Source organism: Glandiceps talaboti, chromosome 7 (genome assembly GCF_964340395.1).
Source record: "Glandiceps talaboti chromosome 7, keGlaTala1.1, whole genome shotgun sequence".
Lineage (NCBI taxonomy): Eukaryota > Metazoa > Hemichordata > Enteropneusta > Spengelidae > Glandiceps > Glandiceps talaboti.
This window is the reverse complement of record NC_135555.1, coordinates 17,017,517-17,034,401: the sequence shown is the minus strand read 5'-3', so window position 1 is coordinate 17,034,401 and position 16,885 is coordinate 17,017,517. Positions and strand designations below refer to the sequence as shown.

At 35.7% G+C, this 16,885-nt stretch overlaps 1 protein-coding gene across 2 annotated transcripts; it reads right to left on the bottom strand.

Annotated features, from left to right (window-relative positions):
- Nucleotides 1–1,635: 1,635 nt before the first annotated feature.
- On the bottom strand, nt 1,636–16,710 carry LOC144437703 (eukaryotic translation initiation factor 2-alpha kinase 1-like). Of its 2 annotated transcripts, none has more exons than XM_078126708.1 (12): nt 16,346–16,710; nt 15,666–15,892; nt 14,294–14,401; nt 13,570–13,758; nt 10,369–10,449; nt 9,611–9,765; nt 8,492–9,278; nt 7,540–7,639; nt 6,737–6,843; nt 5,312–5,448; nt 4,351–4,438; nt 1,636–3,291 (listed from the first exon to the last, which is right to left on the bottom strand). In XM_078126708.1, the coding sequence occupies exons 1-12, from the start codon at nt 16,410–16,412 to the stop codon at nt 2,938–2,940; spliced, it is 2,400 nt and encodes a 799-aa protein (XP_077982834.1). In that variant the 5' UTR covers nt 16,413–16,710; the 3' UTR covers nt 1,636–2,937. The 2 variants fall into 2 exon arrangements, with proteins under 2 accessions (XP_077982834.1, XP_077982833.1); XM_078126707.1 differs by having other exon boundaries at nt 4,351–4,445; nt 5,331–5,448.
- Between the last annotated feature and the right edge of the window lie 175 nt (nt 16,711–16,885).

The following is a 16,885-nucleotide window of genomic DNA, read 5'->3' as shown; positions in this document are numbered from 1 at the left end:
TGAAATAACCACAGACAAGTAAGTTTTCTTACTTGTCTGTGGTATATCACATATTACAAAGCTTTTCCTGAACAATGTATGAGTTTCGTATTTCACCTTCCTTTGTCTGTGCAGACCAAAGGAATGACTTCTAGCTACAGAGTTAAAAAAATAAAGTATAAAACTACTGATGTAGTTTGTTTAAAGTCGAGTTGCTTGCAACAATCCTATTTGTATTTGAATTGCCGAGTCTTTGAAACCTGCTACGAATCAATTGCAAAGAGTGTAATGTTGGTTCAAAATAACGTTTATCGTTAAGGACAAGGCGTTATCGACAATCGTAGATTTTTGTAATAAATGTTTTAAGTCCAAAAAACACTCCAAACGACTCAGTCTATTTAGAGAAAATCGACTTGACTGCTGTTTGTCTGAAAAGTGTAAAATGTACACCGAAATAGTATTTGTTACTAAAAACATTGTATACCAACCTTGAGAATGCTTAATAGCCAAAATCCACTTTTGTCTCCAAGAATTCACTTTATGGTCAAAAACGAACTGATAAGCCTTCGGAACTGTCGTGCGTCACAATTTATTTTTTTCTACCTATTTCCGTGTTGACCTTCTTTATTTAGCTATCAATAAGTAAAGTCACGCGAGATAACGTATTGTTAAATCACTTTCACACAGTGCAAAAGTGGAGACTAACACTAGCTGAAAAAATCTTCCATTTATGTATGTATGTATGTATGTATGTATGTATGTATGTATGTATGTATGTATGCATGCATGCATGCATGCATGTATTCAAACACTGTTTATACCAACCTTCAGAATGAGAATGCCTGATATAATGACCCTAGAAATATTGACCTTAATAATACCTGAAGTAGTGAAATATAATGTTACAAAATGGGAGCCATGCACAAAGATAGGGGAAGTTTTATTTTTACAGAAATATAAACTTGAGGGTCGATGCAATATAACTGTAGTGGTAAAAGAATGAAAAAGTATGAAAGTATATAGTAATTATGGGTACATAGATACGTTAATGTTGATGTTTAGGGCTAATAGCATTACCATTCATATGTCATGTTTGTCAGTAGTGATATATTTTGTTAATTTGTTCTTTTTCATAGAAGAATATTCAGGTAGTTTAATGTACACAGCAGACTTTATCCTATCACTCATTTTCCATGTTCTTCCCATTGTACTGTTTTATTAGCGACTACCAGTAATCAAAACATGTCCAACTACCACTTTAAGAACATTACATATTTTGGATTGCTGTGCAACAAGTGGTCCTGACGAAAACTGTAGCCCTCCTGTGGTACTTATATACCTGCAACATGGCTGGAACTTTGGTCACTGAAATATGGCATATTGTGGCAAGACGCACTATAAAATATGGACCATCAAACGTAATGAGGTAACATTGAACACCTCTCTCTACCTGCCTGTCTGTCCCTCTGTATGTGTCTCTGTCTGTCTGTCTGTCTGTCTGTCTGTCTGTTTGTTTGTTTGTCTGTCTGTCTGTCTCTCTATATATGTTATGGTATTCCATCAGCAAACCCAAACCCAGTAAATAAAATACTGTACAATTTACACAAATAAGTTATATTTTACTTTTATTATCTTTAGAAAACCATACAATATATAAAGTTATTTACACTTGTGTAAAAATATGTTCATGAGTACATTCTGTCTGGCATTGATGCCAGGGGGTCTCCCCCCCCCATAATAAACAACATTTGTTTATTGAGCTTGTGTGATATTGCGTGATTGTCCGTTAGTTAAAAAGTGTGATATGACACACTCTGTATAATTTCAAAGCTCAATGAAAAATTGTATAAAAAGTAACAACAGAAACTGACATCACAGTAATATGAAAGTAGTCATCGTACATGGTCAGTCCGCTTTTTTACTTTTTGAATATTATGAGTTTCTCTGTTTTGAGGGTTGAGATGGTGTAGTGAGGAATAGATATAATATCATTATTTCAAAAGGACCAGGAGTAAACTTCCATATAACAAAGTTTGGAGAGTATTCAAGAATGCTGATTTTTTTCAGAAAATTGGTAGGTGAGGCAAATTCGGTGACAGACCTTTCATCCCAATTTCAGCTCGTCCGATTTCAACTCGTCCCATTTTCAACTCCCTGATTTCAATGCTTCAGATTTCTGGGCCGATTGTTTGTTATATTTTTCAGTATCTGTCAACATTAATGGTATGGTTTTCCTACCAAAACAAGGGAGGGATAAACCAAACTGAAAAGTCAGTATATTGGATGTATGGTTTTTTACCGATTAGTATCGTGCCATGTTTTATATTACTAAAATACTTGCATGTCATATTGCAAAGGTCTGCAAATTACTTTCCTATGTGATCTTGAAAATGGGACAAGTTGAAATTTGGGGCAATTTTAATAGGTTAAAGTTGAAATTGGGATGAAATGAATTGCAATCTGGAAATTCGACTATACAGTGTTTTCAATTGAAGTATGAACAATGAAGTACTGCAACATATTGATACATTACTGAACTTGTCCTGATGCATTGACATAGATTTAGTTACAGTAGTCACAACATTGCCTACACAGTGGCAAAGTTGAAGAACAGTTTACTTTGATAACGCTGATTAACAGGCACACAATATTTATTGTTGCAAATAAACCCTATCTATTTGTAGATATCATCATGATGAGATGTACAGAATGATGTATAAGATAACAAACCTCGGTAACTGTAAGAGGTGCTCAATTTGAAATTTGTTACATTGAAGTTATCAGTAATGACACACACAATTGCAGAACATCTTTGATCTGAGCCTACTAAATTCTGTACAAAATACACAGACCTACTTTGGTAATATATCAATATGTTGCAGTAGTTTATTGTTTATACTTTGATTGAATCACTGTAAAAGCCATTTATCGAAATATTGATGTTACAAAAAGCAATTTTTACTTGTCTGACAATCTGTACATCATTTTTATGTGTTCATCTTTCTCTTTCAGCAATATCCTTAATTTATTAAGTTCTTGTTCTTGTTCTGATATTTTGTTTTCTAACTTGGCAATGATATCATCTTTACTGGTATACAGTTCACTATTTAGTACTTCCAGGGCACTTGGTCTCTCTGTGCTCTGCTTTGATAACAGTCTCTGTATCATATTGTGCTGTAGAGGCCATTTTTCCTTGATGATTTCTGGGATGATTCCATCTCGGACAGTTGACATCCATTTTGCTCTTTCCATTTCTGTTCCAAATGGATGAAACATCTCAAACAGTATGATTCCAAGACTGAACATATCAGACTGAAAGTAGATCAATATAGACGATACTGCAATTAGCTGATTTAGAAAGTTTTTTTAATGAAGTTATTTCATTTTTCATTTTTATATTTATTATTAATTAATTAACTAATTAATTAATGACTGTACCACATTTCAATTGGTACAAGTACTCTTTTAAGAGTGCAAGAGTCGTTGGTACCACCATACAATGTAGACTCATATTTTGAAGAAAAATATTCATGTGTACAAAAACCACTCACACAGAAAAGAATGATAAATTGTGAATAGTTAGGATATAACAGTAGAATTGATGTGGAGAGATTTCAAGAATCATACACACAAGGGGTCAGGGGAGGAGGGTCCATGTACAAGATGTGATTTTTAAATGAAAACATAACTATTGTGTTGCATTTGTACGTACCATCTACACGTGGGTGACAAAAAGACACATGAAAATGCAACTACTTGGAAATACTCCTAAAAGTGGATTGTTTTCATACAAACAACAGCAAATGCAACAATTTGAATATGTACATACATGACCTCAGGATTGAGCCAATTGATCACATACTAATGCCAATATTGATCACATACTAATGCACATGCTTAAATCATTATCTTTATGTTTGGCATGTGCAACAGCATTGTTTTCAAATTGTTCTGTCTTTGGTGTTTCCATATAAACATTCTAAAATGCTTATTGGCATGGCCTATCATGTAAATGCATGAAAATGATAATGATATTCTAAACTAGTAATTAACACCTTTGTTTTAATGCATAGTAATGACTTCAGTCTGCTGATGAAGGATGAAAGCTTCAGACACAGCTTTCTAAAACTGTTTGTGTTGGACACTGAACATTTTACATTACATTCATATGGCTAATACCATACAGTTTGACTTACATAGAAAATTATATTATTAGCATTTTTTTTGAAAACGTCGTCTTGTAAACGCAGCCTAAAAAGAAGTGCAAATACATGCAGTACACAAAAAGGCTCAAATAATAGGTAGTTAGATGGTGAAGATAGATATAGATATTAAATTATTTATTTATAAATAGTATGACCATACATGTACCTTGTTATCATAGAATGAACCCTGCTGTTGTTCAGGAGAGGCATAGGTATGTGTTCCAACTCCTGATGTGTGGTTGGTGTCCTGACTACTAAAACCTATGCAAAAAAAAAAATAATTAAAAAAAAAAGAAGAAGAAAAATTGTCAAAATGAGAGCACATTTCAGCGGTGATAACAAGTAAACACAAAGGAACAGCAGCACTACTGACTGTACTGAAATTAATCTATGTGAAGCTACTCATTTTGAAAAGTTCATATGACATGTGTTTGCAAAAGCCAAAGATAAATTTGTTATAAGGCAAAAAAAAAGAATTGTTTCTAGTCAGCATATGCATCACCCTCGCGTCAGTCTTTTTGTGTGTGTTTGTCCAGTTCATGCAGTCTGCAGATCCAGGGGAAACACAAAAATAACCCTCCCTACTTCAGTGAAGACAACTGCAGAACCAATCATGAACAAGCAAATGACATCTGCCCCATATACACACTTGCTCTAAAGTACTAAATATAAAAACAACAGTAACTGTGACAGCCATTAACAGCAGATTTAGTGACGGGTTGGAAAAAAAATTTGCATTGTTGCACCACTTTCAACAAAATGTCCTGACCAGAAACAATTCTATTTTTTTTAGCCTTAACCTTAACCTAAGACACTTTAGTTGTGCAATGCTATTGGTGTGGTTATTGTAGACAGAGGATTTTATTAGAAATTTCTAATGTACTTTATGTGAGCAGTGACAAAGGACAAGTCACAAAATTGCTATATACAACTACATACAACAATACAGATCTAAATACTTTGTCAAACATTAGTTAATTTCTCATCAGGCAAAATTCAATCATGAAGTAATATGCATATTGAAAATACGATTGATAAACAGCTGAAATTTTTTGTGTTCTTTCAGTCTTCTTATCCATAAATGAGAATCTGGCGTTATTGGCATTTTGTAAGCATGAATATGTGACAGGTATAATGTATCCTTACCTGTATGAAGAGGCGTCAACGGTGTCTCCGAATCAATGACGTCTTCTCTTGCTAGACCAAAATCACCAATACGAACACAATAATCCCCGGCTTCCATTTCTAGGAATACATTTCTTGGCTGTGGACAAGAATTAGAAAAAAATACAACCATTTCGTCTCAATCACATTTGTGAACTTTTGAATACTTTAAAGAATCACTGTTGTGCTATTCTGCAGTTTGTGGAGACAGGTTTTTTAAAAAGTTGTTCATAAAAATACATGTAGTATAAAAATATACTCTTTCTTAAAAGTCCTTACAGGATAATTACATATAAAATGTTTTGGAGCAAATTAGTTAGTGCCAATTGAAACTAATTATGGGGAACAGGGGAACACCAGTCTAGGAAATCAGAGGAAACAAAGACATGTTCATAAACTTTGGGTTCTGGAGAGTAATTTCATGATACCACATCATACACATCAGCAATTGTCAAAAACCACTGCATAGAAACTTGTTCATTGTTTGGTGGAGGTTCTTACTATGGAGTTGACATAAATAATTGTCACATGTTGATCAGCAAACATACATACTGTAATACCAGATCATAAATATTCATGACTCCTAAGTGCTTATAATTACCTTACTGGGGAGCACCACTGCAGGAAATAAAAGACATTTTCATAAACTTTAGTCTCTCGAGAGTCATGTCATGATTTCACATCACATAAATTTCACTCAATAGGCCTTTTCAAAATTTGCCATGGTGATGCTCTACTTCCTGTCTGTGTACCTTGGGGGTATACATGGTATAGGTTACTCAGGTTAATCATAGAACACTGCTTTTCTCGATGTCTGAACAATATGAAAACATCCCTGATTTACATTTCTACAGAATACCAAGGGACAAACCTCTTAAGAAACGGTACAATGAGGTGATGATACCCCTAATTTCAGCGAGGGCGCTGTATTCTCAATTTCCTGTTTGCAGTCTGGAATGGCCTATCGCCACAAGAAGCTCCAGGAATTTAAACCCTTTCTTCTGAATCACCTCTATTGTTCTTTTGTTGGTGCATTGTTGTATAATGGGTCTTATCAGACATGAAATGTAACTAAGCTGTACAATGAATATTCATCACTCCTAAGCACCCATTTCCTTCAGATAAATTCATGAATATGCAGTGTTCATCTAATCCATATTCATGTTGTATAAGACCCATGATGCAACAGTATACCACTGAAAAAACAATTGAGGTGAAAAAGACTTTCAATTTAACTGTAGTCTTTCTTGGCAACTGAGCCAAAATTTATGTGATGTGAAATCATGAAATGACTCAAAAAAATCAAAGTTTATGAAAATGCTTATATTTCCTTTGAAGGTAATAAAAGACAAAAGTTTACATTAGTTCCAATAATGGTTTCACTTTACCTTTAAATCTCTGTGTATAAGTCCCTGTTCGTGAATGTAGTGAACACCTTCCAATAGCTCCTTGAAAATCTTCATATTTTTACATTCACTGACGACTGAAAAAGGATCTGAAATGAAATATTTGACAAAACAATTACTTATACTAGAAGTACAACAATAAAATACTGATGTCTACACTTTGGATATAATAGCAACTAACCCCAAAAGGTGACCTTTTTAATTATATTTCTCATAACCCAACCCAAAGTGGGAGGAGGAAAAATTAGCATAAAATTAGCATACTATAAGTTGACAGTCGAGGTTATTTGTACAAGGGTCACATGTTTTAATCTACGACCAGCTTGGTCACATTTGGATAATTTGACACATGCATCACATGACTTAATCAACATAATGTAGTTATCATGTGACTCATTCAACCAATCAACTTCTACGCAGTATGCCAGCCAACTAATTTTAAAGTCTGTTGAATGTTCAGCACTGAACCCTTAGTGCCCTTAGTGCCTTAGTTTTAAAGCAGGAGAAAACTGGTTAACTGAGAGAGTGTTTTGGGGAAAGGATTGAATTGAGTATCAACGTTCTCATATACTTGGTTTTTAAAAAAAAAATCAAATCAAATCCAGCCATCGCTGAGTGGGTTCCAACCCAGATTGCAGTAGATATGTGCATACAAGCTAACCACTTGGCCACAACAACTAATGCTAGCTAAGCACACTAACAGTTACTGATGGTAGGGTAGCACTGTTCCTCTCAGCTATCCATTGTCTTAGGGTATGGGAACATAGCTAGCTAAGCACACTAACCTGATACTGATTGTGGTGTTGAACTGTTCCTCTCTGCTATCCATTGCCTTAGGGTATGGGAACATAACTGCATTTGGATGAATAGCATGATACCACATTGCTGTAATTAAAACAGAGATGTCAACATTATCTTTACTTTTAGCGACACAATTACCCATTTTTGGAATCTAGTTTTGAAGCTACTAAGTAGCTTTTGTCAGATCTCTTAGACGTCATAATTGTAATGATGTCATCTGGTTTGGTCAGGTGACCTTCTATTGGCATCACCTGGCAGTAGACTACTGTAAATAGGTGGTGGGTTGCAATTATCTTGTTAACAACACTGGTGGCAAAAACTTTCATGCAGTGTGATAATATCACTTTCTTTTTAATATGCATAATTAATCATCCAACAAGTACAGCTGAAGTAAGCAGTGTTTTTGGCTAGGGTTTGGTAAGTTCAGTAACAGTGGGGGAAATCTGGTATTATAATAACAACTTGCAATTTGCATATATTTCCATACAGTGTACCATAATTTTGCTTCAGTGTGGAACAATAGCAAAGTATCTGAAAAACTTAGGTAACATTTACCTACTTTCAGTATTACATTGTACCTCAATGTGAACCAAGTGGTCTTGGATCTAATTGTGCATACTGAACAACTCCTAATTCTTGCTACATGTGTTCATGTGAATTTGCTTATAGTGTGAATTCTGTATCTGCCGGTTTTTTTGGACTCATTTATTACCACCTACAGTTACACAATGTAATTTAGATCACACATCTTACTAAAGCCTACTCCGGTGCAAATCTAGTCAAACATACAAACTGTTTTTGGAGTCATTTACCACAGACAGCTAGTTACAGAATGTACCACTTTAAAAGTAAATACCTTTATTCAGCTGAGGTAACAAAAAACCATGCACTCACTCACTTCATGCACACAAAGAAGGATAGAAATTGTGTACTCACAAAATTAAAGAGGCCGCCTCTTCCTTCAAAGCTCCTTCCACCATCAGAACAATAGTTCTCATACTTAGGGTTGTCATGGGGAAGCGTAAAGCCGGGTTCTACACTAGAACTCCGATGAAGAACCCGACCACTGTAGTTAGCTGTGAAACTACCACTGTTACTGAATCCCTTGGCAGATTCTGACAAGCTAAGGTCAATAATATCAAAATCATCTCCTTCATCTGAACTGTCCTCATAATCGTCATGTATATGTACATCTGACGAACTAGAGAATTCATCAAGAGTTAATTTCTCTGTATCATTTTTATAGTTGGAGATTTTCATTTCACTATTTGCATTTCTGTCTTTGGTGTGTAGTGCAACCTTCTCATTAGAGTCTTGGAAGTGCACAACTTTTTCAAAATATGTGCTAATGCTATTCTCAGTGTGAACTACTTTTGAATTGCGATTTGATGTAATACTGGTTGTCTGAATATCAACTTCTGTTGACTGATTTTGTACTCTTGTTGATGTTACAGTTCCAATGTAGGATGTCTGTTTGGGTGAATTCACAGGAGTCTCAACGCTTTCTCCATCATCATAGTCTTTTATTTTCACACTCCTGTGACTCACTTTTGGTGAGTTCTGTGGCGTTTCAAAGAAGTCTGTACTGTTCCCACTGTGTGGGTTTGCAAACGCGTGTTGTTCTCTGAGATGTACTCCATGTGAACTGTGTCGATGGTACAATTCCACTGTTGGTCCTTGTATGTTTGGATGCGAGTCATTCGTAAAAATGATATCATTGGAGCTGAAAAATGAACAAAATATAGAAATAATTCCAGTGTTTGTGTCCTGGCATCTTGGATGAAAAACAACAGGGTTCCAAATATACATTAAGGATGGAAGTTAAAAGCCAGTTAGTTTGCCCTTAGGCTAATAGTAATGATGTGATGGAGTTGACTGTTTACGTGCCCAGAAAATATAGCTTTTAAGCAGGGTGGGCTAAACTCCAAAACTAGGTTAAATATGCAATTTAAAATTATAACACAGTCACAGTTTGTTCCCAGCCCTCTATCCCTCAAATCTTGCACCAATTAACCCTCTAGCCCTAAATCCAGACAAGTCGTAAATTGCACTAACCTTGAGTAGGAGTCTTGTTTCATTTCTATAGCTGGTACACTGTGGTAAGATAACATATTATTCATCTTTGGTGCCACAGTTTCTAGCCAGGCACTGTTGTACCCTACTATGTGTTCATGTCGCATACTTGCAAGTAGTTTGACTTCCCTCAAGATCTGAAAAATAATGCAATTTGTTGTTTGTCTTGCTGACACCAGACTTAGAATCAAGAGTACAGAATGTAGTGTTACCAGTTGGTGAGTAGCACTGTGTTGTGTTGGTGACTATGATTCATCAGTGTTCGTGTTAATGTGTTATTCCACGTCGGGGACGCAATACATTTCAATGTCCAGGACCCACTTCAATTTTCATTCGTGCATTCCTGGGACACACTAAGATAACAGCATCTGTCTATGCTCAATGAAGGTGGCAATGACATTGTCACCAAAGTCTTCTGCCCATACATACATATTGATTTACTTTAAAAAGACAACGAAACAATGAATTTCATGAATCATATGTATTAATAATATGAGGTTGTTGGTGGTCTAATGGCTCGCTCGTATGCCTCTTACCACTACCGTCTCTGTCTGGGTTTGAGAACCACCAGGGTTTGAATGAAAAATCAACCAGTTCTGTATGTGAGAAGTTTGATGCTCAGTTTGAGCCTACCAGTTTTCCCCTTCATTAACACTAAGGCATGGCACAAATAGTGGAAATATCTCAATTACCGAATGGACAAAGATTTACATGTATGTAACTATTTTGTAAAATCTTACCTTGAGACACACATCAGGATTATTGTCTTTTAGTCTGATTTTCTTGACTGCATACTCCCTGCCATCTAGTTTATTTCTTACCTTTCATAAAAATAATAATAATAATGTAAATTATCAATAAGCTGATTATAAAATAACCCTGACCAAAGTATAAGCCATATAATTAAGTTAAATTGTAATGAGACTCAGTGTAAAACATACATTTAAATTGTGCTTACATACATACATACATACATACATATACATGTACATACACATACTACACAGGCATGCATGCATACATACATACATACATATGTACATACGTATACACACACGCGCATGCATACATACATACATACATACATACAATGTACATACATACTTGTACTCCGGCTGGGCGTTAAATTTCGACTGACAGTTACAAATGAGGGCTATTGACCAATCAGGGAAAAGCGTGAAGACAGGTGTATGAGCAGAGTAGCAAATTTATCAAATGTTAGTGGCGGGAGTGTATTTTCTGTGTATGAGATCCAATTAATGCCATCCAGGGAAGAGTGATTAGACGCAGACAATCATAACAAAAACATGACCCCAGACTGTGACTGAACAGATAAGACTTCCGTTCACACGTTGAACACTATTTTCGTAATAATAAACATTACCTCAGAGTGTATTTAGAAGGTGAATAAAATACACATACTACAAGATAGACGGTATAATGGCAGGGGGAAAGCGACGGTTTGCTGTTATGACAGCTGAGGACATAGATCAGAAACTGAAGGCAAGTGTACTGAAAAACACACAGAAATACATTGAAAAAAATACTAGCTCATCATGCAAGTTTGGAATAGTTGGGCCAAAGATAGGGATGAAGACGGAATGGACAAAAAGTCACAATAATTGTGGACGGTATTGCATTGTAGTTTGAATGGTGTATTTTACTACAACGGTAGACGGTACTACTATTGCTTCGTAATACATGACATTTCAAAAGTTTGAATGATGTATGTCATTTGCATGTAATTAATATGCTGTTTCTTTACACTAGACACAGATAAACAATTTCGCTGAAAGTTGTATTTTTGATGTCAGTAGCCATGTTTTGTTTTATCAGTGGCGATTAAATTTCATATCACTAGTTGCATACACCTGGTGGATGTGATTGTATTGAGTAGTTTGTAGTATGAATGTCCTGCATAATATTATCGAGCAAATACATAGTGGTATGAAATACACTGTACATTGGGATGTAAATTGCTATTTTCGTCGTGCAACACAGCGATATACGTGTGTGACATTGAATGTTGACACAGGCGTGTATCCAGTTTGTTGACACGTGTCAGCTTCGAATGGAAGTCACGTTGGCGTCAGGGTGTCTTGTCGAAAATCAAAACATAAACAATGGGTGTATGAACTTTTTCCTGGTAAGAATATGACACCATTGAATTATTAGCCGGGGTACAAGATAAATGCCATCCTGGCAATACACGCCTCCTACGTCGGCGTGTATTTACCCGGACAGCATTTATTACATACATATACATTGTTGTATGTACATACATACACACATACATAAATACATAGTGATACATACATACATACATGCATGCATGCACGCACACTCACATACACATACATACATAAATATATACATACATGTACATACATACATACAATGTACATACATACTTGTACTCCGGCTGGGCGTTAAATTTCGACTGACAGTTACAAATGAGGGCTATTGACCAATCAGGGAAAAACGTGAAGACCGGTGTATCAGCAGAGTAGCAAATTTATCAAATGTCGGTGGCGGGAGTGTATTTGCTGTGTATGAGATCCAATTAATGGCATCCAGGGAAGAGTGATTAGATGCAGACAATCATAACAAAAACATGACCCCTGACTGTGACTGAACAGATAAGACTTCTGTTCACAAGTTGAACACTATTTTCGTAATAATAAACATTACCTCAGAGTGTATTTAGAAGGTGAATAAAATACACATACTACAACTTGTACTTGCAAGGTAGACGGTATAATGGCAGGGAGAAAGCGACGGTTTGCTGTTATGACATTTGAGGACATAGATCAGAAACTGAAGACAAGTGTACTGAAAAATACACAGAAATACACAGAAAAAAATACTAGCTCATCATGCAAGTTTGGAATAGTTGGGCTGAGGAGAGGGATGAAGACGGAATGGACAAATAAGTCACAATAATTGAGGACGATATTGCACTGTAGTTTGAATGGTGTATTTTACTACAACTTGCGAGAGGTAGACGGTACTACTATTGCTTCGTAATACACGACATTTCAAAAGTTTGAATGATGCATTTCATTTGCATGTAATTAATATTCTGTTTATTTACGCTAGACACAGATAAACAATTTCGATGAAAGTTGTATTTTGGATGTCAGTAGCCATGTTTTGTTTTATCAGTGGCGATTAAATTTCATATCACTAGTTGCATACACATGATGGATGTGATTGTATTGAGTAGTTTGTAATATGAATGTCCTACATAATAATATCAAGCAAATACATAGTGGTATGAAATACACTGTACATTGGGATGTAATTGCTATTTTTGTCGTGCAACATAGCGATATAGTAACGTGTGTGACATTGAATGTTGACACAGACGTGTATTCAGTTTGTTGACAGGTGTCAGCTTCGATTGGAAGTCACGTTGGAGTCAGGGTGTCTTGTCGAAAATAAAAACATAAACATTGGGTGTATGAATTTTTTCCTGGGAAGAATATGACACCATTGAATTATTTGCCGGGTACAAGATAAATGACATCCTGGCAATACACGCCTCCTACGTCGGCGTTTATTTACCCGGACGACATTTATTACATACATACATGCACACACACATACATACACACATACATATACATGCACACACATACATACACACATATACACCTACACACATACATGTACACGCATACATACATACATACATACATACATACATACATACACACACATACATACACACATACATACATATATACATGCACACATACATACATACATACATACATACATACATACATACATACATGCACACATACATACATACATACATACATACATACATACATACATATATACATGCGCACATACATACATACATGCATATTGACTTTCACTTCCAACCTTGCCAGAATATATACATCAGTAAGAATTCCAATCTCTATCGTTACCTTATACACACTACCAAATCCACCTTTTCCCAGTGTTCCAAGTTCTATGAATTCCTCATGGTATCTGCTTGTGAATGCTTTGAAGAATTCTTCCTTCCTCATTTGCACATGTCGAGGGACAAGACTACTACTTTGTAGTAACAATGCTGCCCTCTCTTGTCGAGTTGAGGGGAGGGCTAGATGTCTTGGCTGAAATAGTGGAACAAATGTAGATATTCAGTCAGGTACATTAAGTACATCATCCTGAGAGATGCTACCATAGTTTTGGTAAAATGATACATGTAAATCAATGATGGGATATAATTTTGTCTTGAACAATTCTTCATCTAGACACCCCTTGAAACATCCCCACCAATTCCCTCAGTAGTTTTTGAGGTTTATTTGATACCATAAACCATTAATTTGATCACAGCCAAATTCAACATGTACATACCTAAAATAACAATAACCCTACAAATGGTGACAATATGTCCAATGGTTTTCAACTTAGTTGTTTATATATACACAGACACGTAGATATGCAGAAACATAGATCCAGACAAAACACACAAACAATGAGACAAGCGGACAGACACACACATATTACACACAATTAAACTGACAGACAGACAGACAGACAGACACATAGACACATTCATTACTTGCCTAAAACACTACTTAACTTTAATTTAGCTGTGCCATCTTTTAAAGTAGATATACTACATGTAGGTTAGATGTACTTTACCTCTTTAGGTAATGTAGCAACTGCAGCCGTCATTAGATTGGTCAAAGCTGTTTTATACTGTGCTCTTACTGAACTGAACTCTTCAAGGTGATACACCTGTGGTAAGATCTGAATAGGGGGGAAAAGACAAAGACAAAGAGTCACACTAACCAGAATCTGCCCTCAATACAATACAACACTTAAGGATCGAAACTGAAACAAAGGGATGGACCAAACAATAATAATAACAAGTTACATTGTTGTCTGCACTGGAGCTCAAGATCTTTTCGAACATGTAGCATTCTGAGGTATTGTAACTGTAAGTCTCAGCATAAAATGCATTCTCATTGTTGAGTAAATCCACTCACTCGTCTCAGCACTCGAGATTTGATTAACTCCTACAGTATATTTTAAGATGCAGGAACAAGGCACTCACTCACTCACTCACTCACAGAACAAATAAAAGCGCCACTGGTGTTGTAGCACAACTGTTGATGGTAAACTTTAATTTTGTCCTATGATTATGTGGTCTTGTTGCTAGGCATATTTGCATACATTTTGTTAAGATTTTTTTTTCCATTTCTCCCATACATGGTGTTATAATATTATATATTTCAAAAATATTATCATATATACAGAAGTGCATAGTGATCACCATTATATAATATGCCTGGAACAAACTGTGACATGTTTACTTTAACACATACACACATGTACAAATCATGTACATTGACAATTAGCCATTTCTCTTTGTGTGCAAGTATTATTATCATATTGTCATTCAAAGATTACTAAAGCTCAAGGATTGTTGAACATTTTTGAAGCACAGCAGCCTAGAACTGTAGAAGCCTAGATGGCAAGGACGATGTTTGTTCTGTGGGGAGAACACTGACATCTACTATTTTCTTTAATAATTTTTTTGATTTTCAAGTTGGTGAAAAGCACTATGTATGCATTGTTCTCCCCACTATAGAGAAAGCATGGTGCAAACACCATCCTTGTCATCTAGGCCGCCATGCTTGGCAGGTTTTTACTGTGCTTCAAAAATGTTTACCACCCTTCAAGCTTTAATAATCTTTTAAAGACAAAATCATAATACTTTCACATGAAGAGAAATGGCTGATCCCCAATGTACATGTTTATGTGTTAATAAAATAAACATGCCAAACTTTGTTCCAGTGTTGAAGACATGCATATTTATTTATGCTGATCACTATGCAAACCAATATGCAAATTACCTAGTTTTTAAATATGTTAATTAATATGCAAATTAGCTGCCATCCTTACAGTCTGTCCTGGAGAGAACACTGGTATGCATGCTGTAATACAGTAAATATCAAAATTGGCAAATACAGCATTACATTACACTGTTAGGGACAATTTAGAGCCTTACCTTCATAGCTGTAAGTTGTTGACATATGATTCTAAACAGTTGGTATGATCTGTTGGGTTCACTTTCATACAATGTACACAGTTGTTCCAGTAAAGAAACAACAAGTAAGTGATCTGGCACTGTTCTTTTAGCGAGATCTAGTCTTTGTATTCGTCTTCCACGATGTCTTTCTTTAGGTTGCTTGGATTCTGATGATACAGATGACTGTCTCTCTGTCAGGTCAGAATCTGAGAATTTTTTAAAACAAATTTCAGTTTAAAATTGATCAAAGTTTACTATCTTTATAATTATCCCTTTACAGAAAATGTATCATTTTACAGAAAAGTACAAGTTGTATCTTGTTGATCTCCCATAAAATCATCTCTAAATGTGTATGTGTGCAAAAGATTGTTATTATACCAACAGAAAGTGATTTGTAAACAACAACAAAACGTAATCAAAATCAAACAACATACATGTACATGCATATGTACATGATCAAAAAACAATTGCATATACCATAACCTATGTACACCACATCGTTACAAGACTGATAATGCAGTCATCATCTCATGTGGACATTTTGCCTTCTACCCCCCCCCCCCCCCCCCCCCCCGGGCAAAGTTAGTAGTACTCAGTGCTGCTTGCCAACTGTACCCATACTCGCTGCAACGTTGACGACACACTGCTTTCAAACTTACCGTCGAACGTCTTCAGAGTTTGTGGAACTTTCCGTTCCAGTTTTGTAAGTGTCTTTTTCCCAAACATATTTTCTTCGTTTTTTGAATGCTATGGTTTGTAGGTTACTGTACTCTGAGTCACTGTTGACTCGAACACTGATAAAAAGTCAACTCAGCTCCGCCAGCCGGAGAGTTCGCACGGGTACCAACAACCGACTTTGGACTTCCTTGGTACTGTTGCAAAATAGTGTAATATAATAATCCATCGTAAATGTTCGGATCTGACGCTACACAAATCGCATCACCTTTCCTTGGCAACTGGCATCCCGAAAAGAGTGAGGTGTCTCAGAATCTTCCAGAACACCGTTTGGAGGGAAATTCTGCAACGGTTACATTATTAACAAGTGATGCAATTTTGAACGAAGCTTGCCTGACCCAGCAGTTGACCCAAAATAAACGAGAAATATACATGTTATTGTAAACAGACTCAAATTCGTAAACACAATTTCGTATAATTCATAACATTCAATATTAGGTATTACATACTATGACAAAATGAAT

What these genes read in the sequence shown, in the direction of transcription:
- LOC144437703 (XM_078126708.1), bottom strand. Translation starts at nt 16,412, where the DNA reads ATGTTTGGGAAAAAGACACTTACAAAACTGGAACGGAAAGTTCCACAA. An exon ending in AACTCTGAAGACGTTCGACG is followed by an intron (nt 15,893 to 16,345) that starts GTAAGTTTGAAA and finishes AAAAATTCTCAG; the next exon opens with ATTCTGACCTGACAGAGAGA. An exon ending in GTTCATTCTATGATAACAAG is followed by an intron (nt 3,292 to 4,350) that starts GTACATGTATGG and finishes ATCTACTTTCAG; the next exon opens with TCTGATATGTTCAGTCTTGG.